This window comes from Melanotaenia boesemani, chromosome 10, assembly GCF_017639745.1.
Source record: "Melanotaenia boesemani isolate fMelBoe1 chromosome 10, fMelBoe1.pri, whole genome shotgun sequence".
Classification (NCBI taxonomy): Eukaryota; Metazoa; Chordata; class Actinopteri; order Atheriniformes; family Melanotaeniidae; genus Melanotaenia; species Melanotaenia boesemani.
The window spans coordinates 26,982,938-27,007,127 of NC_055691.1; the positions used below are offsets into that span (position 1 = coordinate 26,982,938).

The window sequence follows — 24,190 nt, forward strand, 5'->3', positions numbered from 1 at the left end:
AAGAAAGCTGCTTTGTATTAATATCACGATGCTCAGGAGACGCTGGGTAGGTGGCTGCTCTTGATTTGGACACAATTAGGATGGAATTATTGACAAGAAAATAAAGAGGAGTGGACCGATGAAAGACCCTGTGGTCAGTAGGGTGCCATGTCGACCACTGTGTGGCTCATTTGCCACTATGTGGGAAAAGTCACCCCATGCTGTGTTGGACTCTGTAAAACTGGTGTTATCTTTGGGCATGAATTTATGTGGCATAATGTCAGAAGCACATTTACTTGTCAACACGAATTGTGGCACTTGTCCACTTTGTAGAAGTCAGGTATCTAAAAACTGAATTAAAAACTGCTTTAGCTATGGCAATCCACATTTTTATAAAGATAAGGTTCTAGTCAGACCAATGTTCCTTAAAAATTCCTAGTGAGAGCTCAGAACTTATGTTGACACCAGTAACTTTGACTACGTTGTGATTAGTTGGTAAAGCACAAGTAGAAAAACTGCAAAGAATTGTAAATTTATTAGCTACAGAGCAGGAATGAAATTTTAAACATTCAGTTTGTAATTTACTGACCTGGAATCACAGTAAGGTATAAATATATATGGATGGGTAACCTTTTTACTGAATGGGGTCATTGCACCATCTCAGTACTGGAAGACTGAAATTACTTTAATTTAAAGTTGATTTATTAACTTTAAGGTCATGAATTAATTTAGAACTTACAGACATAATGTCTTTGAATCTTTTATAAACAAATGTTATCTAGCTCATTTCCTGTCTGTTCTGATAAAAGATATATTTTAATTAAAAAATATGCCAGTAATACTATTTGTCAAGTAGAAAGAATAGTAATTTCTAGAGTTTGGATTTTCAAATTTTGGAGGAATTTCAGTCAGACACGTCATTAAATTAGAAAAATCCTAATCTAATCTGAGCATAGTATTTCCACAGAACTGCATTATCCCACATTTATATTTTGTAAAAAATCGTTGAAATGACCAAATTCATCTGTGTGTTGCTGATGAAATGCCTGCAGAGGTGCAAGACTTTATAACTGAGCAAATAACTGAGCCCACAGCGAGTAAAACAATCACAAGAGCACAAAATTGCTTGGGTAAGTTTATGGTTATTGTTTGTTGTTTTCCTCTAAAAGCAGGTTAGAGGTTCCTGTTTGTCCTGATGCATTATTTTTTACGTGCTTTAGAAATTAAAGATCCTCTCACTAAAGAACAGCACCTGTGTTGTGCATCTGTCTCAGATTATATCTTTTATCATTTATATCCTTTTTAAAAGCCACTGCTGCAGGGAGTACACTAACATAAGGGTTTAAGACATTTTTAGTTCGCTTTTGGCAACTTTAAGTTGATTTATTATTAAATCAAATGTTAAGCTTCCCCACAAGGGTCTGCGTTGATAAATCTGCACCATTTGGTGGTATCCAAAATATTACTGAGACCACAGTATGAATAAACTAAACAGAATAAACAAGTATTCAGCTTTAATGCAAATGATTTGGCAAGATATCACTAAAGGATATCTCAACTGCTTCTAGAGAAAGAGAAACCAATTTTCTTCTTGTAATTATTAAAGCCATTATATCTTGCTCACTGAAATAATTGGGCTTGAGGCATTTTTTGTGCTGCTGTTGTCATTTGCTTCCTCTGTTTGCTTACTGAGGCCCCCTGGAATAATCTGCCTCTGAGATGAAAAACAGGACATCTGCATAAGGCAAGTGTTGTTTTCTAACTCAGTCCCTGTGTTTGAACTTCTGCGGCATCTCCTCATTCCCTGGTGAAGATGAATTGTAAACAGGCCATACGTGATGGGGTCTAGACACGCGTTGAAGAGACCAAATATAAACAACATGTGAGTTAGTGAATGAGACACTGTTTCCTCCATTTTTTCTGGAAACAACCAATACCACAGGCCAAGCAGATAGTACGGGGTCCAGCAAATGATAAATGAAGTCACAATGACGATACTCATCTTAAGAGTCCTCATCCGAGCTTTGGGAATGTTGTTGTGTGAGCGACGAAGATGAATATCTTTTGATAACACTAGAGAGAAAGAGAATGTCATCTTTGTCACGAACAACTCCTTCAGTTTCTGAAAAACCTTTTCTGATTTGATTAGAAAACAAACAAACATGTTACTCACTGTTACTCCGAGCCATGCGGCTGGAAATCTCAACAAGGATTTGTGTGTAGCAAAAAATCATGATGACCAAAGGCAGGAGGAAGAGGCACACAAATGTGAACATGTTGTAGAGGGTCTCCTGCCAGCGCTCGACAAAACTGCCGTGAGTGGTGCACTGAGTGAAGTTCTCCGGGACTGTGATGGTCACATTGTGGAATATAAACATCTGCATGATAAAGAAAAGAAAAGTTTTGCAAAGTTAAAAACCTAAACGTCTAAAATAAAAGAATATTGAGTGAGAATCATTTAGTTAAAAACGCTTCTTGTCCTGACCCCATCATCTAGCTGCATCAAGCTTTAAAGGTCTGTCAACAAAATCAGACCACACACACATACACACACACACACACACACACACACACATACATATATATATATATACAGTAGTAGCGGTTTAAAAGTTCCCCTGTTTCCATGATGGGTCCTTGACTGGTTCTTGACTGGTCCTTGACTGGTCCTTGACTGATCCTTGGCAGATCCTTCGCAGGTCTGTGGGGGTAATGTAATCCCCCGCAATGACGTCGTCAGCGAGGCTCTGCCCCTAAGCAGCCCAAGTAAAAAAAACAGCTGCAATCCCTCTTTTGTCCACGGGGAGGAGCAGTGATTTGATCTTGCTGCTCTCTAAACAGTTTATAATGAGCTGTGTCGCTCATTTGTTGCATTTTTGCCAACATTTAAAAAATGATTTGATTTGAAAATGGCGTCAAATAAATGTATCAAAAAAGCCGACATGTGTAGCTAATGGTGTTATGAGGCAAAGCACAACCTCCTCAAGTCGGGTAAGTGGTGAATGTCACTAGCAGCGAGCTTTCTAAACATCCCGAGGAGCGCCGCCAGCGGTCATTTGACTGCAACGTAAGTTATTCACAGTGGGGGTTGATACAGCTGCTGCATAACTGAATATTGACAAAATCATAACGTAATATCGGCAGGTAAAAATAACATAATACTGATAATGTGTAAAGCAGGGATCACAAAAGTCCGGACCCAGCCCAACCTATATTCTGAATTAGGCCTCAAAGTGCTATTATCCTAAGTAGATAAGTAAATAAATGGTTTATACTGTGAAATGAAGTGTCCCTGGATTTTATTCATAGCGATCTAGTGATAAAACGTGATAAAACGTCATACAACTGTGTCTCAGCGGTGGGACAGCTGCCTGCCCGCTGTCTGAAGCAGGCACATGCGCAAAGGCTGGTAGGAATGACAGGAACCAGCAGCCTATCAGCACACAGGGTTTGTGATCTTACAGCCAATCAGAAGCAGAGTAGGGCGGCCATTTATTACAACTCCATAGCCGTGATATACGACAGTTTGGCTGAGAAAGAGTCTCCCTGAGCGGCTCTGTGGAAGTTTAGACGTGCTAAACTGCTCGTAAATATTGATGTGTTTACTTTTCCAAACAAGTAAGCAGGTAAAACTATAGACAACAACTATATAATAAAAGTCCTAAAATACCAGGTTCAGCCGTTTAGTTTTTAATACACTATAAGCATGGTAGCGTGACTGGCGGTCATCAAAAGACCGCTGGCGACGCTTCCAGTGTTTAACACTAGAAAACCCAGAGATTTCTTATCCCTCTACCATGCCCAGAGTACAACCAAAAGGCTGCCCGGTTTGAAATTAACAATTCAATGGCCAACAATTAGCACCTTTACATTTGTAAACACAGCCATTACCTGCCGTTAGCTGTTCAAGCATACTCCTTAGGGGGAGGAGTGTGCTTGAAAAGAGCTAGGGACTGTGCTGTATAGTTTCACTCACCACAAACGGTATTTGTGCTTTTGACCATTTCTCACATTTTCATGTACCCTTTATTGAGCATTGGTCATGTGAGTTTTCATCGTCATCACACTATTGTACGCCCAGCTTGCTTTCAAGTGAGAGATTATCACGTTTCTGTTTCCACAAAGGCAAGAAGGAAAGCATAATTAAGTATTTCAAATGAGAGATAATTACATTCCTTTTGACCTGGGAACAGAAAAGCAAAATCAATTTAATGTTCCTCACTTCCTAATATGGTGCAACAAGGTTCACAGTCCTCAATGTTTTTAGTAAAAAAAAAAAAAAATTAAAAAACACCTTACTAACAGGGTGGAATGGAACATAACAGAGTGGAACAGAATATAACAGGGTGGAAAATATTTGTTCCCAATTCCAAATAAAAACGCTTCCATGGCCAGATGATCAGCAATGAATAAAGATATTTCTACAGTGATCCAGATTTTTTGTTTGTTGTTTTTTTTGTTTTACATTTTAGATTTTGTAAGAGATGGGTGTGTTTTAACAACAGCAGTTTTATCCGTGACTTTAATCGATAATTATTATCATTATCCAGTGTATAAAAATGTTGGTGTAAAAACGCCAAAGATAGATGAGCATGATGCTGAACTTCGTGGTCTTAGCTCCTGGTTTGGTGTGTCTTGTTCTGTTTATTATCATTCTGAAAGGTATACCAAGTTGTGGGCTGCATATATGCAGCCCACAACTTGAACAAAGGCTAAATTCCTCAACATTCGCACTTGCTCCATAAAATTACCATCTCCAAGGCTCCTCCACCACCACTTTGACTATGGATTGATAAGTAAATGAGCCGCAGTTTTGTAATTGTTGCATTGTCAAAACAGTTCTGTTAGTGTTGTCACACAAAATTCAGTAGACTAGTTGGTTCCTATGCAGTGAATTTACATGTTATTACAAAAATACACAATAATAAAATAGGCAAGTGGCAAGATTAGAATAATGTTATAAGTTCTGCGCAAAGACTCCTTTTTCATTTTCCAAAACAAAACTGACATAAACAATCTTGAAAAAAATGTGCACGTAGGCTATGAGGAAAGAATGAATGCAATGAAGTAGGGACTGGTTGAATAAACACGGTTTAACTGGACGCCTAAGCGAGCGCGTTGCAGGATGGCTCCAGATTTTATTGTCAAATGGTTCCAGGTCAACCAAGTCCGAACTGCTTAGAGCAGAGTCCTGCACGGTTCTGTTTTGCTACGCATACCTGCCCTAACCCGTTAGAATGACTCCCGAACCCGACTCGTCACCAATGTATTTATTCCATTTAAATCCGAACCAGACTGATGTTTAACCCGCGACCCGAGCCATTAACGCATCATTGCCATGCTGCACCGCTTCTTTTCCATTATTATAGCCTATTGTTGTTTTATCATTGTGTTAATCTAAAACACATAGATAGCCTATGAATGTTTATTTTAAGCTTGCTCAACATTTTTAAAACAGCTTTATATTCCTCTGACTGAACCATTTCAGAGTGAAGACTAAACCAGACCAGTGTGTTTTATTTTGCCACTGAGAGGGTATTTATAATAGGCTACTCGGAGATTGCTGTGCTTTAACAAAATGTAATCCACCTTTCCTGGCAGCAGCTGTGTTCTCCGTTCCTGGACTACAAATCCGGCGGCAGAAAACTCTGCTGCGCAAATACCAGCGTAAAATAAACTTTCATATATTTTCTCTGTGTTGTTGTAGTATATTCAGATGATAAAACAACAATATAATAAAAAAGAAGACTTGGAAGGAGGAACAGCGGTGCAGTAGGCTATGGCACACGTTAACGTTAAAAAGCACACTGCTTGTTGTAAATACTTGGTTTATGCTTTAAGAGGTAAATATTTTGGTTAACATGTTGAAGAAATATCGTTGTTTCTTTTTTCATCTCTTGCTATGCTATTGAATTTGGCAACATTAACATGGAAATTCACTGCATTAGGACCGACTAGCCTACTGAATTTCTGGTAGCATGACAACACAAACTGGACTCGTTTGACCACTCTTACCCAATGTGCAACAATCACAAAACTGGGTCACTTGTTCAGCTGCCTCATTGCGGCTCATTTACATATCAATCCACAGTCAAAGTGGTGGTGGAGGAGCCTAAGAGATGGTAATTTTCTGGAGCAAGTGCGAATGTTGAAGAAGGCGCATGTTCAAGTTGGGGGCTGCATACAGTACCTTTTGGAATGGTAATCAGAGCGTGTCGGGGAATAGCCCACCTGGAGGGGTGACGTAATCGGGATTCCCGGCGAGCAGGAAGTCGCAGCACAGCGAGTGTTGGATGTCCCCCCGCGATTAGACACATTGAAGTGGAAGAAATTATCTCAGATCCTGCGTGGGGCTTTTATCTGTCGCCCTGTCTTCTTATGGAGGTGAAATAAATAATATGAGAATAAAATAACCCTTCCTAGCTACCTCAAACAGATTCTGTGTTGCTTGATCCAAATCTGATTTGTCTATGTTAATAATGCTAATATTAAAAGATTAATCAGTATGATAAATACATCCTATTGAGAATAGAGCTAGGGGCTGTGATCCAGTATTTGAAAGGTTTTATTAACCTACTAGCATTCATTTCTGAATAAAACAATTGGCAGCGCACAAGCATGTTACAATTTCACATTCCACGTCAAACGATGATTATGTATTAAGTTTTATGCATTTTTATGAATTGTGACTGGCCATCAGAGGTGCTTTGAGTGGCGCCTCTGCCGGTCAGTGTAAATTCAGATAAAATCTGACAGACTACGGGCGATGAGAAGTCTGTGAGAGAAGCGCCATCTTCTGGGTCTACCCTATATTACAAGGAATGGGTGGAGTTTGATTAAAACATCGACACTCCCAGGAGAAGGAGGGGGCCTCTCTGGCGGCTGGAAGTTGGAAGGCAGCTGGCTGGAACTGGAATGGAACTGGGCTGGAAGCCGGCAGGTATTCGGCTGGCTTTCAGCTTGGATGGGAACTTTTAAACCGCTACTACTGTATATATATATATATATATATATATATATATATATATATATATATATATATATATATATATATGGGGGAGGAGAAGTTGAGGCCACATTTACAGTCTAAATATCATTTTGTTCATTGTTTCAGTGAGACAGTTTTCAGTAAAATGATTGTTTTCCCACTCACTCCTGCTAATAACACATGCAAGTGTGATCCAATTCTGACTGATAAAAAAGCATGTGACGACATTTCATCGAAACAGCAAACATGTATGTTTTTGTTTGTCCATTGTAACGCCACTATGACTCCTCGCTGATACTTCTAATACAACACACAATAATAACACCTCTAAAGTGTAAAAAATAAATAAATAACTTGAATGATTACAAGAATTAAAAACATACTGTTCACGATGTAGCTAAGGATTTTGTTTGAGGATGAGTGTTACACACTTTGTTTTTTTGTTTTGTTTTGTTTTTTTTGTTTTTTTTAGATCGGTGCTATTATAAGAAAACCTTGTAGGATGTCCCTGTCTATAACTGTTATAAATGTTTGACAGTAGCTTAAGATGATGAATAAACATTGAAGCTGAGATGAACAGCTCAATTTTCACAACATTTGCTTGTTTCATAAAAATTATTTGGTTATCTTAAATTTAACAGAAGCAACATGACTCAAAAAGTTAGAAAAAGGGTTGTATTTATGTAGCATCACCTCTTTTAACTACTGTCTATAAACATTTGGGACCTCAGGAGACCAGTTGGTCAACCTTTTGTGGAGTAATGTTGTCCTAGTCTTGTTTTTAACAGGTAACATGTCTGGACTGAAGGCAGGATATATGTGGCTTAGCATCATCTTGCTGAACTATATGATGTCTTGTATGAAAAAAAAGTCAGAATGGGAGCATTTGTTTTTCTGAAACCTCTTTAAACCTTTTGACATTGATGGTGTCCAGACGGAAACGGTCCGTTCCATTGCTTCTAATACCTCTGGAAGTGACAGCATCAGACATGTAGGCCTTTGAATGCTGATCAGCCAGATGGCTTTTGCTCCTTTTTATTCCTAAGGATGCTGTGTCCATGAATTTTAAATTTCAAACCACAGAACAGTTTTCCATGTTCCCTCAGTCCATTGTAAAATATCTAGAGCCGAGAGAAGAGGGTGGTATTTTTTATCATGGTCACTTTAGGCTTCTTTACTATATAATACTACTTTAACCTTATTTTGTGGAAAGCACAGTGAACTGTGTTCATAGACTACTTTATTGAAGTGTTCCTGTGATCATGCCGTCATTTGACAGAATCATAGCTGTTTTCAATGCAGTCCTGTCTGCCTCTCTAATGTGCTCTTTTTATAGACTAATCCAGGCAAACACCAGAAGCAGATCCTCCGCCACTGCTGAGGTGGAATTTCTGTCCATGTCAGAGCAGAGCAGATAAGAATCAGACTATTTTCTTATCAATGTCAACGAAATCTGGGAGGACTTGTGGATTTCTTGGCTGATCAAATAGCGGAGGAAAACTTTAATTGTGGGGAAAAAAGTGAATGTGAAGTGCACGGACATTTACTTGATGAAGCTCATCTACTGAACCAACAGTGCAACAACATCATACTGCGCAACTCCCAGCACTTAACAGCATTTACTATTTTATGAGTAATTAAGAATATATAGACGTTTAATTTGCAAAAGTCCAGCCAATTATGATAATTTTGAAATGGGATATAATCAGCCGATTTAATTGGCCGGCCAATTAATCATTTGGGCTCTAATAATAACACTAGTTAAATTATGCTGACGTGCTGACTTTACGTTTAGTTCTCAAAAGCCAATACTTAAAGACAGCAACTGCAAAATAAAAGCAGAACATGGAGTTAGCTGTGGTGGGTAACTAGGTAGCTCATTGTCTGCATGCAGGAAACAACAGCATTATGTTCAAAATATCTTTGTTGGCTCAAGTGAGTTTTTGACAAATTGGTTATGTAACAGAAAGCATTCAGAAGGAGAAGGACTGCACATGGTAGCGGAGTGCCGATGAGGGAATGAGAGCAGCACATCTGTGTTGAGGGTTATTGCATGTGCAAGGTGCCACTGTCGTACTGCACCGTTTTAATTTCTTTTCAAGTTTGTTACAACATTGGACTTATTATTTGTTATGGCCATGAGTAAAATACTCGGGAAATAAAAATAGGGAAAGATCCCACAAAGACAAGTCGTATTTGGAGTTTTGTGTGTTTTTTATACCCGGCTTAAAGTCACAAAACCCTCACTATCCTCCATCGTTGTGCCCAGTGACTGAATCAGTCAAGATAGCATTCATTTGGCTGAACTACTTCCAGTTCTTTCTGTTGGGTCTATCCAGCCATTAGGTCCTTTATTGTCATATTTATTTAATTTTGTCCTGAGTTTTTAAGGTCCAAAGACAACAGCCTCAGTCTTGTCTAAATTAAATGGAGAAGCCTTTGAGTTTTTAATATTTGTAATCTAACAGACTAATTGGTTTCATCTGGTTCAATGGATCCACCAATAAATGTTTGTCATGCTGTTTAATATTATCTAAGGAAAGCATGTACAATGTGGAAACTAACGGTTTAGAACAGAACCATGAGGAACTCCATGACTTACTCTAGTGTGTAAGGAAGACTTATTTATATTAACAACTAAAATCTATCAGATAATATGACTCAAACCAGCCTTATGTAGTTCTTTCAAATCTCAATAACATTTTCAAGCCTCTGTGACACAATGTTGTAATCAATGGTATCAAATGCAGGACTGAGATAAAGTAAGAAAATAAGTACAGAGGTGAGACCTTTATCTGAGACCATGAGAAGATCATTGGTAACTTTCACCCAAGCTGTTTCTGTGCTATGGTGGGCTCTAAATGGAACACATCATAGCACAACTGAGGAATGCAAGGAAGTCCTATTTCTCTGACATTATTAGCAAAAACTGTCACAATGCTGTGTTCATGACACAGTTTAATCCCATTAGCAGCAAAGATCTAGGCGATATCATATGCGAGTTGAACTCCTCCTCTAGCTACTTGGATATCCTGCCCACAGGCCTTTTCAAAAATGTCTCAAGAACTCTGGAGCCAGATCTGTTACAGATTGTTAACTTATCTTTAATTTCGGGCATCTTCCCAAAACTTCTAAAAACAGCTGTAATCACACCTCTGCTAAAAAGGGACAATCTAGACAAGACACAAGTGAGCAACTACAGACCAATCTCAAATCTTCCTTTTCTAAATATTATTGAAAAAGTCGTCTTTCATCAACTAAATGACTTTTTAATACAAAACAACTGCTTTGATGTCTTACAGTCAGGTTTTAGACAGCACCACAACGCTGCGACTGCTCTGTCCTAAGTCATTAATAACATATATTTGAATACAGATTATGGAAAAATGTCAGTCTTACTTTTACAGGACCTCAGTGCTGCATTTGACACAGTTGGCTACAATATACTACTTAAACAACTGGAAAACTGGAAAACTGGGTGGGCCTCTCTGGCACTGCACTACACTGGTTTAAACCTTATTTAGAGAACAGAAAATACTTTGTGTCAATAGGTAACTTTACATTTGAGATGACAAGAATTTCATGTGGAGTTCCCCAAGGTTCCATCCTGGGGCCTCTTCTGTTTAACATCTGTAATGGAAAATTTACACATAACCCTTATATTCTGTAGACTACACTTTGCATTGTTAAAGCTTGGCTTATGTTTTACTTAGGGAGGAGAATGACTGTGTACCCAGATAAGGATTTAGTGAGCTTCCCTTCCCCCTTTTCTTTTCTTCCTTGTACCAGGCCATGAGGGGTTTACTACAATGACCTTCGACCTCGATGTTATCAACTCAGGCTCTGGCTATATTAACCAGAGCACACATGTATCTCTTCAGACTCACTTAGCAGATCTTTCTGACTATGTGACTCTCATTGCTGATCAGCTCTTAATTAAATACTTTGTTTGATTCTCACTTAGTGTGTGATCTTTGATAAATAAAATTCCACAACACATCTATGTGCTCCCACTAACACAGATCAAAAATAACAATAAAACTAGTTACCATAGCTACGCAGATGATACACAGATATATATTACAATGTCACCAGGAGACCGAGGCCCCATACAGGCTCTTGGTAAATGCATTGATGAGATTAATGACTGGATGTGTCTAAACTTTCTTCAGTTAAACAAAAACAAAACTGAGGTGACTGTCTTTGGAACCAAAGAAAAATGATTAAAGGTCACCACAGAGCTTCAGTCTATACAACTAAAAACCACCAACCAGGCCAGAAATCTGGGTGATGGACTCAGACCTTAACTTTGAAAAAGACATTAAATAAATCATAAAGTCAGCCTACTATCACCTTAAGAATAAATCAAGGGTAAAGGATCTGATGTCACAGCAGGACCTCGAAAAACTAGTCCATGCTTTCATCTTTAGTCGGCTTGATTACTGTAACAGTGTTTTTACAGGTTCTACCTAAAAAATCAATTAGACACCTGCAGCTTGTTCAGAACTCTGCTGCTCAAGTAATCACTAAGACCAAGAAAGTGGACCACATCAGTCCCGCTCTGAGGTCTTTACACTGGCTGCCGGTTCGTCAGAGGATAGACTTTAAAGTTCTGCTGCTGGTCTATAAAGCTCTGAATGGTCTAGGACCAAAATACATCAGTGACCTCTTGACCCAGTATGAACCTACCAGAACCCTCAGGTCATCTGGATCATGTTTCTTATCAGTTCCCAGAGTCAAAACCAGACATGGAGAAGCTGCATTTAGCTTCTATGCTCCACATGTCTGGAACAAACTCCCAGAAAGCCTCAGATCAGCTGAAACACTCAGTTTATTTAAATCTAAGTTAATGAGCCATCTGTTCTCTGCATCTGGTTCTTTTACGCTGAAATCTTAACTTTATTTCTTTATCTGAGCTTTTTTTTTCTGTTTTTATATAATCAGTTTTATCTTTTTTAATCTTTGTTTTGTTTAATACACTTGTAGTTTTTTTTTGTATCTTGCTGTAATGTTTTTATGTTTTGTGTAAATCACTTTGAATTGTCTTGTACATGAAATGTGCTATACAAATACATTTGCCTTGCCTTGCCTTGCCTAATTCCTGACTGAAACTCCTGACTCCTGACTGATTTCTGCTCAAATGGGCACATACGTGGTTAAACACACATAATTTTAGTTAAGAATGGTTTGATTACAGCAGTTTTTTAAAAAAAAAAACTAAAGTACATGCCATCTAAATATTGTTCACATCCAATACAGATGCATTAAGGGAAAACTTCCTTGAACAGCCAATTGAGTTTAGTATAGAATTAAAGGCAACATTTGACATTTCCTGTCTTTTGTAGAACCCAACAAACCTTTGGCTACATGTTTAAACCAGGAAAAGTAATGGGTTTTCCAAAAATCTGTCGTAACACCAGTCAAACATCAAATATAATGTCATGTTCCTTAAATCGCTTCTTCAACACTAGGGGAGATTTACATTGGTCTTAGGGGAAAGTTTAGCCATAGGGCTAAAATGTGAGTTGAATTTGAATACCTGTTAGTCTGAAAGGAGAAAAAGAAAATAGCTCCTAGACTGCTTCTGGCAGTTTCTTCAAGACATTTGGTGCAGATAGCTTAAGGTGTTCACAGTGAAAGAAAATGAATGACATCAGGGTTGCTGTAAAACTGGAAAATGGTTGGTGTCTGTCAGGTGGGAACAAATATTTCTGCATTATTAGAATAATATTTCTGTAAATCTGAGATTTCCATAGAAGTGTAATTGGCAACTGGATCAATTTTGCCACTTTCAGTCTAATTAAATCCTCATACACAAATTATTTCTTATCCAACAGTTCAATCCTAAAGTCTTCAGAAAAAACTGGGTAGAGTTTGATATATCTTAACACATTCATTTATTTATTTATTTATTGTTTGTTTGTTTGTTTTTTCACTACTTTTATTGTATTTTATTGTAACTTTTTTGTATTTTCATCATAATATGACAAATAATTCTGAATAATTATATAAAATTAACATGGTTAGCTCTTCACTGACAAACACATTGAAGTTCTTAAATAATGCCTTTCTTAGCAGATGGAAGGGAGAAAGACCTTGAATTAAAGGTTTTGCTACCTTTAAATACCTTGCAGACTTAAAGAAGTTTTCACATATTGTATCTGTTAGGTATTACAGGCTACAAGTTTGAATAGACATGTCCTTAGACCTGTATGAATGAAACTGTACAGGGAGATATAAAATTAATCATTCACTCTGCCTCTTATGCAGATGCATTTTTAAATTACAATATGGTCTCTGCACTACTATTAGAATACGAGTCAAAACCAATCTGTTCTCTAAGCCACAAATTGGTCAGGATCTGAACTATGGATGGAGAGATTCACCAATTTGAATCGGCGGTCCGAGACAGACGATTGGAATGCAGCTTCACCGGTAGCTTCAGTGTGCATCGGATCGGCTAAATGCACAATGTATCTTTCTTAACATGTCTGTATCGGTAAAACCCATGGTTACATTGATTATTACATAGTTTAGCTCTTCTACACCCGAGGAGCCTTAAAAGCTTCATCACTTTCTTTTGGCGTTTATTATTAAAACATATGGGAGCCAGGTGGCACTGCTGCAGTAAGTAAACAGCAAACATGGAGGGAAGAGAAACAGCAGGTGAAGAGGAGATATTCAGCAGCTTTCTAAGTGTTTTTGTAAAACATTTTAAAATTACAGTTAGAGAACACTGTTTGTAAAAGGACCCGAGAAAAGGACTGTTCGTGACTGTTGCATATGTTTTAATTATTATTATTATTAAGAGGCCAAAAAGAAATTGCCTAAACAAATGTATAAGTAGAAGATGAGATCAACAACAAATGTCATTAAATTTAACTTTTTTTTTGGTTTGTTTATGATATAGTGTTTATTAGGAATAAAAAAAAATCCTCTGTACCAAATTGAATTGCATTTTCTGTTGAAGTTGATTTTATTGGTTTGCTTTATAGAAAACAATCAAGAATCAAATACATCCTTCACAGGAAAGATAGAGGACAAAATATTTACAATATTTAGAAACTAGATGTAGACTTGTAAATTCTTTGTATTGAGTTGAATAATTTTGAATAGCATCATAATCATCAATAGCATCGAACCAAATTGTATTGTATACTATAAAAGCCAACTCGTTGCCAAATTATTAATGAATTACACTGCATTGTGAACAGGGGTGAATTGCATTGTGTCGTCAGGGGCTTCACTGTATCATTAATGTATCGCAATGTATCGTATCGTGATGCATATTGAATCAGCCTCAGTGGTCGCGATTCACATCGTCTGAACACACAGACAAGGTTCATGCAGATATCTTTCTGTGTGAGTGACAATTCCCCAAGATTCCATCTTTTCAACACTTTTTTAGTTGTCAAAATATTATTCTGTTTAGATTCACAGTGATAAATGTCTGTATAACCATAGAAAATTACTGTCGGTCTTCGGCATCTTGATTCCAAGCAAGCAAACAATAAAAAAAAAAAAAGAGAAAAGAAAATTTTTAACTGAAATAATAACACATTTAGAATTAGATTAAGTACAGGATATACTAAAGAGGCTAATAATAATAATAATAATAGTAATAATAATAATAATAATAATACTAAATTTATAGAGAAATTTATAAAATAAAAAACTTTTTTTAATTGCATGCAAATTTTTTTATTTTAAGAAAGCAATATCTTGCAAAAGCTAAAACAGGAGCAGTTATCAGGTATAAAAACAGAGCATTTCAGTAAGTTGTTCAAAATTAGCGATGTCGAGGATATATCAGTCTGTCTGAGACTAAACGATGCAAATTAATGCAAAGTTGTTAAACTGAATAATAAAAATGATGTCTTTCAACACAAAACTGTGAAGAATTAGAACATTTTATCACTATGTCTTCAATTATTCAGAAGATTAAAAACTGTACAAGCAAGGGACAGGATTCAAAACCTTTATTTAACTGCCATGACAAAACTCTGGGCAGTGGCTTGAGGAAGTAACTTGTTGCTGGTTAAAACTCTAGTATGCAAAGACAAAAAGAATTTGAATTAAAAATAAAAATATTTACCAAGAAACATAACACAGATGTGTTATTACAATTTTCCAGGTGTAACAAACTAAACACGGGTTTTAGAGCAAACTTTTTGTCTGTTCTGGACAAGGTAGTTTAGACGGGGGTAGGGAGGGGGGTTGCAATTCGCAGTTTGTGATACAAGAAGTCATTATATCCTGCATATTGTCTCTTTAAGATGGCCCGAGAGAAATGGGAAAACTATCCTTTAATTTGTGTAATAAAACTCTGAAGATCTTTTTGAAAGTCAAGGATGCCTCATAGAAGCTCATTAGTTCAGTTCTTCAGTTCAGGACACACAACACGCATGGACAAACAGTGTGTTTGGAGGTGATTACAATACAAACAGAGAGTGACATCAGTTCTTAATAAGAACAACTCTGTGATTAAAGAGAAAACTTATACTTAATTAGCTGTAACGCTTGCTCTACAAATACCATCTCAGTCTACCAGCAGTGCCTTTTCTTGACCTTTTCTTGTATGTGGCTTCATTACAGTTGTAAATGGAGATTTAATCCTCTGACCTTCTGCAGCAAAGACAGGTGATAGGAACCAAATGCTGAGTCCAGTATCTCAGTTTCACTTGTTGGTAAAATAGCTGATTAATGTCACCCTTTGTTTTATCCCTTAGATCAGCAAATAATGGCAAAAAGAAATTAAAATAAGAAGCCCTGCCAAAGTATTAATCTTGTAAGCACATCCATCAAAAGGCCTGAGTTTCCCTCTGTTTTGATTTTGTTCTAATTTGTGTGAAATTAAAGTCATGTGTACAAGGTGTTGCAGTGTTATATTAATATGCAAAATAGTTTGCAGGGACCTCTCTTCATTTTGATCTTTCGAAGGTTAAGAAACGAGAACTAGAAAGGTTTTATGACATAAATGGTTTGCATTTCAAAGAGGTTTTCCATAATGTAGAGAAAAGAAAGGCTTTTCAGTGGTCAGCTGTTCAAAATGTCTCCCTTATGTGTTAAAAGCATTTATTTAATTAAAGCATTTTATCGGTTTGCTTTGGTCATTTCTTTAAAATATTTGAATATTTATCATGCAAATGTTTGCGTATGAGTGTATGTATGCCTGCATGTGTAGCATATGTATAACCTTTGGACTTTTGTGCCTTTTCTGAAGCATTTTGGGTGGCTAAATGCTGACAGAAAGTTTCAGTCTTGCTTCTTCAAATGTTGGGCAGCTGTAGAGTCATTATCTTAAGTTGTTGTTCGTTGTTACTTACTGTAACAAATGTCCTTAAAAATATTGAGGAAACACTGAATGATTGAACAAGATACCACGATTGGAAAGTTGCAAAGTATGTTAGAAAACCAAAAATCATCCAGCAACACGATGCAGTGAATACATGTAAAGAAGAAAGTTTCCTCCATAATTTCTTTTAATGACATCTTTTTGTCATTTTAAAGCCATTTTTAAGACGGTCTGACTTGCTTTACTGTGCTTACTGTATTGTTATAAAGTAAAAGAGAGATGGCTCAACAGAAAGTGAACAAGGCTGCTTGTTTTTTTTTACCTTTTACTTCTGTTTTTTGTTTTTGTGTGTCATATACCTCGTGGTCCACAGTACAACCCAATATTGTAATTGTGTTTAATTGGCCTACCTCTCTTCTAAAATGTTTAATATTTTGAATGGATATAAAATTAATATTAATATAATTTGCTTTTTGATAGCAAATGCATAAATCGTGCTCAAAACAATAAAGGGAACACTTAAACAACACATCTTAGATCTTGATAAATGAAATATTCTAGTTGAAAATCTTTATTTTTATTATTGTGTTGAGAACAGAATAATATATCAGTGGAAATAAAAACCATTTGGATTCAGAATCACACTCAAATTAAAAGTAGAAAGATCAGATGAAAGCAGAGCGGCTATATCTCAGGAGGAAGTGCATTCATCTTCTAACCCGAAAGTCAGTGGTTCGATTCCATTTACCATATGACAATGCCATATGATCCCACCCTGGTACCCATTGGCAGTCAGGGTAGCACATGGAGATCTGTCTGGCCCTACAAGGATATGCCCCACTGGGGTCATTTTGTAGGACTCCTCCTGTTCCTCCTTGCACAAAGGAGCAGACAGCGGCTCTCCTGCTGGGTTGTTGTGACCAAAGATCAGCCAGAAAGGGTGACAGGTAAATGATCTGTGGCCACCACCTGCAGGACCAATCCTTTAAAGAGGTTGTCTTGCTAATTGCCTCTTGCTCTCACCTGTTGTCTGTTCAGTTTGTACAACAGCAGGTGAAATTGATTCACAATCGTGTTACTTCCTAATAGGACTGACTGAAATCCCAGCTGTATGACTGACTTTGAGGTACATAGTAATAATTATTATTTTGTGGGCGGCAGTGGTGTGGTGGTTGGCACCTTAGCCTCACAGCAAGAAGGTTGTTGCTCCCCCCAGCCAAGGCTCGAACCTGGGGGACAGTCGCCTTTCTGTGTGGAGTTTGCTCTGGATTCTCCAGCTTTCTCCCACTGTCCAGGGCATGCATGTTAGGTTAACTGGTCACTCTAAATTCTCCCTAGGAGTAAGTGTGTGTTTATGTGTGAATGGTTGTTTGTCCCTATCTGTGTTGACCCTGTCCTGTTAAAGCTCCAGCCTACCAGTAACTCATAAAGTGCTACAGATGAATAAATGAATGAATGAATGAATGAATATATATATATATATATATATATATATGTATGTATATATGTATATATGATTTTAAGGTAACAGGGCTGGCCTGTATAAAAATAAAAAAGACTGTCTGATCCACTGAGATTGAAATCTAAACAAGATTTCTCTCTTCTTTCTTTGATTTGTTCACCCCTCCTGCATGACAGACACTCTTCACGGCCATTTTGATTCACCACAGATCAAACAACACTGAACATCCTCTGCAGGCTGAAACCAAGTTGCTTCATTCCAAGAATGTCATTTGGTGATAAAAAATGGATCCAATACAACATATTATCACTATATATATATATATATATATATATGTATATATATATATATATATACATATATATATATAATAGAAGATATATATTGTGTATATATAAGTATGTGAAATTGACCATATACATACATCTTTGTATACATATTTGTCAATTTCACACACTCTTGTTATTAAATATAGCTTTTAACAAATCCTAATAAAAGAACATAGTGGTATCTATGCATTTATTAGCTCGCTCTCACATATTCATTCATTATATTAGAAATTTATTAGACACATCTGGACTTGTGTCACTTTAGTGCACTACACTCTCCCTTGCTTGAGGCTGGGGAAACATTATTAGATACTTAAAAAGCTTCTTTAATAAATGCAACCCTCCTGAAAGCTTTTGTAGTAAATAACCTATGAACATGCTGCTCCTGATCCTGATGAATTTAACATTTGCTTTTTCTTTAGCACCCAGTAATGTTAAACTTGTGCTCGAGCATCTCCTGGCTGAGCCTTTGAATGCAACAGATGAAGATATTTTGATGTGCAACGTGAACATGCAGACTGCAGCTTTCAGGAGAATTTCAATAACTGCGCTGCGAGCAGCAGTAATGATCTGGTGCACCAGCTGCATATTTTCATTTTACAAGAGTTCTTGTCTTGATTGGAGGTTGCCTTTTACTGTTTTCCCCAGGAAACGTGATATTAAAATTAACCTTAATCTCACCTTTACGTAAATTTCAAGCTCCTTTTCCTAATCAAAACAATTTTGGATAAATTTAGGATCTTCAACTAAATCTTGGTATTTACTATTATTTTATGACAATATTCTGCAATGAGAGAAAATGACTCAAACAAGCTACAGAGCTTTGTAACTAAACTAACTAACTAGATAAAATAAAACAGGATAAAACATGTTGTCTGATTAGAATTCAGACTCAGTGTCTGAGGTGTAAACATATTTACTGTGACTTACTACACATGTCCACAGGAGATACCATTTTCAAGCTTCCTTTTTAAAGAGCCACACAGTTTATTCTGCTTGTGCTACAAGTTGTTGTCTTGTTATCTGCTCCTCATTTGCAAAACATTGGAGGTGCATTCTATTTTATGTAATGCTGGGCGTTCAGCACAGACTCGCTCCTGCACCCAACAAAAACTTTAAACTAACCATTGCACGTTGCTAAATGAAATCGAAAATTGACAATTTGTCCAAAATAACAAAACATTAATAATAAGATTAGAAGTTTTCACAGTCTTTCATGTAACATGAAAAGTCATATTTTCATTTAGTTGCTGTTTTGTTGGGTTTACATAAACTACATAGTTGAGTCTGGGAAACACCATGACTCGCTTTAAAACACTGCAATAACATACAAAACAAAGAAAACATCCAATTATCAGATTCCAGGATAACCAGTTGACTAACTTCCTTTGTGCCCACTCATCTAAACACACAAAACCTGTTTCATCATCAAAACCTTTCACTGAAATGCACGACCCTGGAACTGATCCTAGTCGGCAAGAAAAAACATGCAGAATTCATATTTATCTGAATTTATAGAGGACCTTTGATTTGTGTATTTTACCACAAGACGAGGCATTGACGGTGTTTCATGGCTGAGTACCACATCCATTTAATCCTATTTCACAACCATTTTTGGAGCTTGTCTGACTAAAGTTTACAACCAGGAGCACAAAGCAACCTGCAAATATGCTACCTTATTTTATAAAATCTGTCTTAAATCTGTGTTAAAGTTTAGCTGTAAAACATGGAAGAAAGACTTTTAAAGCATTAGTTTTTTTGCTTTTTATTAACTTTGAATATTGTATTTTGAAATTAAGTTCGGCATCCACAACTTCATTTTCCAGCTTAGTTTACAGGTAAATGCTGGAAATAATTAAACCTTTAAATTAGCAGCTTAGCCAACAGTCAATCAAACCCCCTAACTCAGCGGTAGACAAGTTCAGTTTGCAAGGTCTGCAGTCCTGCAGGTTTTAGAGGTTTCCCTGAACACACCTGGTTCAAATGAAATGGATCCAACAGCTTATCAAGTTCTGCTCAGTGACTCATTTGTTTGAATCAGGTGTGTTCAAAGACAGACCAGCCCATATCTATCATGCACACCACAAATCTTTGCACTCATGTTAATGTGAAAATCAGCTGTGCAGCTTCTTAAAACCAGTGAAGCCATGCAGTGAGTTAACAGGAATAGGTGAGAGTGGACATATAAATACATCCACAAAGTGTCATTTGTCAATAAAATAAAAATCCATACAATAAGTATAAGTACAGCATTCATTGTACTTTGTGTTTGAGGTAGAAAAAAATATAACAGAGATGAGATTTATTTATCAGATAAATCATTTTTTATAAACAAAGTGCAGAAACATCACTGTGTCTGCTTTCCAGCTCTTTTCTTTTGGAGATGTTATCTCAACCAGTTTCAACAAAAGATTAAATGGAGTTTTTTTTTTTTAACACAATGATAGAGTCGGGTCCAGAACTGTTGGAGTCTCTGCTAAAGAGGCAAACAGCTGCATCATAATCCTATAGTATATTGACAAAAATGTAAATAAATAGACACTTACACAGACGATGCCCATAACACATTTTGATCCAACAGTAGCCGTCTATTGGCCCACAACCAACAACAAATGAGCAAATACAGAAAATCAGAAAGCTCCTGTCTCACTCTTAATGTTGATGACTGATGGTTAAAAATCATGTTCTCACTTTCAATAAGATGATTTAGCTCAGAAGACATAAAGTCGCTAAATTTCAGGTCTGCTGTTTAAACCAGTGAACACAACCAGTTAAACAGCTGTTCTTCTGGTAAAAACAATTACATCATCACTAGTGTGGTAAAAAAAAACAGCTGTTTTTATGGCATGCTCTCATCACTTCATCATAGCTTTGTAAACAGCTAGCATGTCCACTGCTAACTGTTTTCTATGGCTCAGACTTGTTGGGTTTAATAGGTCTCTTGATTCAGAACAGAACATAAGTGATGTGAAAGCAGTGCAGCTTACCACAGCCTGTACCATCATCTTCATCATCACACACAGCAGTTGACTGGGTCCTGCTGTAGCAAACATGTCAATCATATTTGAGCATTTTGCAGCTTTTCTTTCCAATTTATAGACTTAGAGAGGAAAACAGAGAGTCTGTAACATCAAACAAGCAGAAAAAACTCTTCTGACTTGTCTTAAACTAAACTTTTAGAAATAATAATCTACAAGTTCTATTTGCAATCAGTAAATAAACTTAAAAAAGTCACTGATAATATGTTTTAAACAGCAGTATTTTTATTCTATTACAGCAAAACCCTGCTCCTCGATTACTGGTTGCTGATTTAAACTAACTGAATGGAGCCATAGATGTTGTCCCATCTGTTTTGTATCACATTGGGCGAGTTTGTTTAACTGTTGAGCTCTTGAGGGATTTATTTGATTAGCAAGTTCCTTTCAGATTTCTGAAAACCGGCTGTGAGCCTGCAGTAATAAGAAATCCAATTAATTGTTTGCTTCTCACCATCTCAGACTCATTCAAGAGCTGTTGCTGTTGATGTGGAGCTCATATATTTTTAGCATACGCTTTTTAACCTTGCAGTTTGGACGTGAAGGTAAAACTGATATATTTATTGAAAAAAGTTTTATTTTCCTTTTTAAAAAAACCTTGATGTGAAAGACATGCAAGCTGTTTTCCTGCTGCAGGAGTGCAAAGTAATGTAAAGAGGTTATTTGATGGGAATCCCCTGAGATTATAGGTTTAAAATAGGTTTCCCTTACCTGTGGGAGCGAGAGGACCACGCTCATGGTCCACGCCACAGTTAACATGATTTTGCTTTTTCTTTTGGCCTCGCTGATACCCAGAGGATTGAGAATGGCAGACTGTCTGTCCAAACTAATGACCACAGTTACAAACGCGCAGGAGTACATTGCCACCAGTTTCATGAACATCAGCAGCCTGCAGGCGGCATCTCCCGCCTGCCACTGCACTGTAATGTTCCACACTGCGTCCACGGGCATCACGATAAAAGTCACCAGTAGGTCCGCCACTGTCAGGTTCATTATGAGGATCCTGACGTGGGATTTGCGCTTCCCGCCTTTGCTGGCGGCCCACAGCACAAGCAAGTTGCACACGGCTGATATTGCGCACAGCGTGAATGTGATGATCACTCTGACTTTGGCCGCTGTGGAAAAAGTGGGCAGCTGGAGCGCGTCTCCAACAGCGCTTTTTTTACACTCAGGGGAGGCTCCCTGACAGCTGCCATTCACCGTTTGATCCGTCAGCAGGTGGAACATGATGAACCCGAGCCTCTGCTCTGCTGGACTGGACACACAAGTGAAAACAAGGCAAGAATCCCGACGAAGCCTAGATTCTGGTTTTCCTTTCCATCTCAAACTGAAACTCCGTCTGTGAAAATAGATAAAAATAAATTGCTTCATTTCTTTTCTGTCTACTGAGTAAATGACGTTGTAAGCACTGGAAGCAGGTCCTCTCACATTATTACATTAGTTCTTCAGGAATTCATGCTTCACGCAGCTTTAATTACCCCGACATCATTCAGCTTTAATCTGCATACATAAACAGCGAACACTCTTGGCACTACATTGTTAAATTAATAGTTTTGGAAAAGAACAGAAAAAGGTGACAGAAATAGCAAAAAAAAAAAAGCTTGTATTTGTAAATGGAACCATTAACTGAACTTGCAAATATCCTATTAAAAATCACCCTATTTATTAATCAGTGCTTATTGAATTACTCACTTGTATTTTTGTCTAAAACCAACAAAAGAAAATAAAAATTTCCAAAATTTTCGCTGCAGAGAAAAACAGCTTACCTGGAAAAATGAACCAGTGAGCGCTTACTGGGATCTCACCGCGCGTCTGTCCACTGCAGTCACTGCAGCTTTTGCTTCAGTCCTCTTCATTCATCCGCTCTGACGCGCGAAATAACAAACGACACTGTCTTTGGGTCCGGTTTGATCCATTCACAAACCAAGGGGGCTTCTCCTTGCCATAAGGTAAAGCGCAAGAAATTTCAGGGCAACAACATGCAGGAAAAAAAGCTAATTTGTTTACTTGTTGCTTTAAAAAATATATTAAACATTTTCCTTTATTTACTTAATTATTTGTATGTTGTATGCTAACCTGTATGAACTGGGTTTTTCATTTATTTTATGAGTGGGTGGCATTTTTCCGTCAGTTCTCCGTCTATATTGTATATCTTGTGCTATATTAGTGGAAATCCACATCCAGACATCCAATACAAACTTTAATTAAAAGCTCAGAATGATGAAAGATAAGTTTCCAGTTTGAAATAGCCACAGTGGAAACAGATCAGAGGTCTTTTCAGCTCAGGTGTGTTCCAAGAAAAAGAAGGTGATGGAAAAAAATGCATTAAACACTCTTGATAAAGTGAATTATTTTATTCTCCATCATAAGTATATTTTTTGGATGAATTATTGGAAGACAGGGTGATTATGTGGCTCAAATATGAATATTTATGAGGATATTTTCCAATACAAGTATCACAATACACTAAATGTATGCAAAAATTATTAGTTTCCATTTATGGCTGCAATTTGGAGACCTAATTGTGTGTCAGTTATCATTAACTTAATTCTCTTTTTCTCTTGTGTTGATGATGTGCTTGGTTCTGTCCATGTGTGCATGATATGTGGTTTGCTTTGAGTGGCATCATTCCAGGACTCCAGGAGATTGTGGAGCTCTGTTCCTTTCAGTGCTGTACGTGAAAGTTACTAGATAAGCCCTTTTCATGAAAGGCATGTTCCGCCACAACAAGTGTAATGGAAAGTCTGATTCTGCTTGGGTACAGTTCTCAGTTCAAGCGTTTCCCATATCGAGCTTGGGAGCTTGTGGCGTCGACAGCCACCTTGATAAATCCCCATCAAGCCGTGAATGACATACACTGTTCAAACAATCAAGGAAACACTTAAACAACACATCTTAGATCTGGATGAATAAATATTGTAGTTAAAAATCTTTATTCATTACACAATTGAATGTGTTGAAAAAAAAAATAACATATTGATCAATTAAAATCAAAATTATTAACGCATGGAGGCCTAGATTCAGAATCACACTCAAAATAAAAGTGGAAAGGTCAGATTACAGGATGACACAACTTTTATAGAAATTCCCCAAGACAATTCA

The 24,190-nt window shown here is 37.1% G+C and overlaps 1 protein-coding gene across 1 annotated transcript; it reads right to left on the reverse strand.

The window, feature by feature from the left end:
• Positions 1-959: 959 nt before the first annotated feature.
• On the reverse strand, positions 960-22,942 carry gnrhr4 (gonadotropin releasing hormone receptor 4). Its single transcript, XM_041998169.1, has 4 exons — positions 22,855-22,942; positions 21,800-22,427; positions 2,153-2,357; positions 960-2,052 (listed from the first exon to the last, which is right to left on the reverse strand). Exons 2-4 carry the CDS (start codon positions 22,313-22,315, stop codon positions 1,589-1,591), a joined length of 1,185 nt encoding a protein of 394 aa, XP_041854103.1. The 5' UTR covers positions 22,316-22,427; positions 22,855-22,942; the 3' UTR covers positions 960-1,588.
• Between the last annotated feature and the right edge of the window lie 1,248 nt (positions 22,943-24,190).

What these genes read in the sequence shown, in the direction of transcription:
- gnrhr4 (XM_041998169.1), bottom strand. Translation starts at nt 22,315, where the DNA reads ATGTTCCACCTGCTGACGGATCAAACGGTGAATGGCAGCTGTCAGGGA. An exon ending in TGGTCCTCTCGCTCCCACAG is followed by an intron (nt 2,358 to 21,799) that starts GTAAGGGAAACC and finishes TTTATCATGCAG; the next exon opens with ATGTTTATATTCCACAATGT. An exon ending in CCGCATGGCTCGGAGTAACA is followed by an intron (nt 2,053 to 2,152) that starts GTGAGTAACATG and finishes CTTTCTCTCTAG; the next exon opens with TGTTATCAAAAGATATTCAT.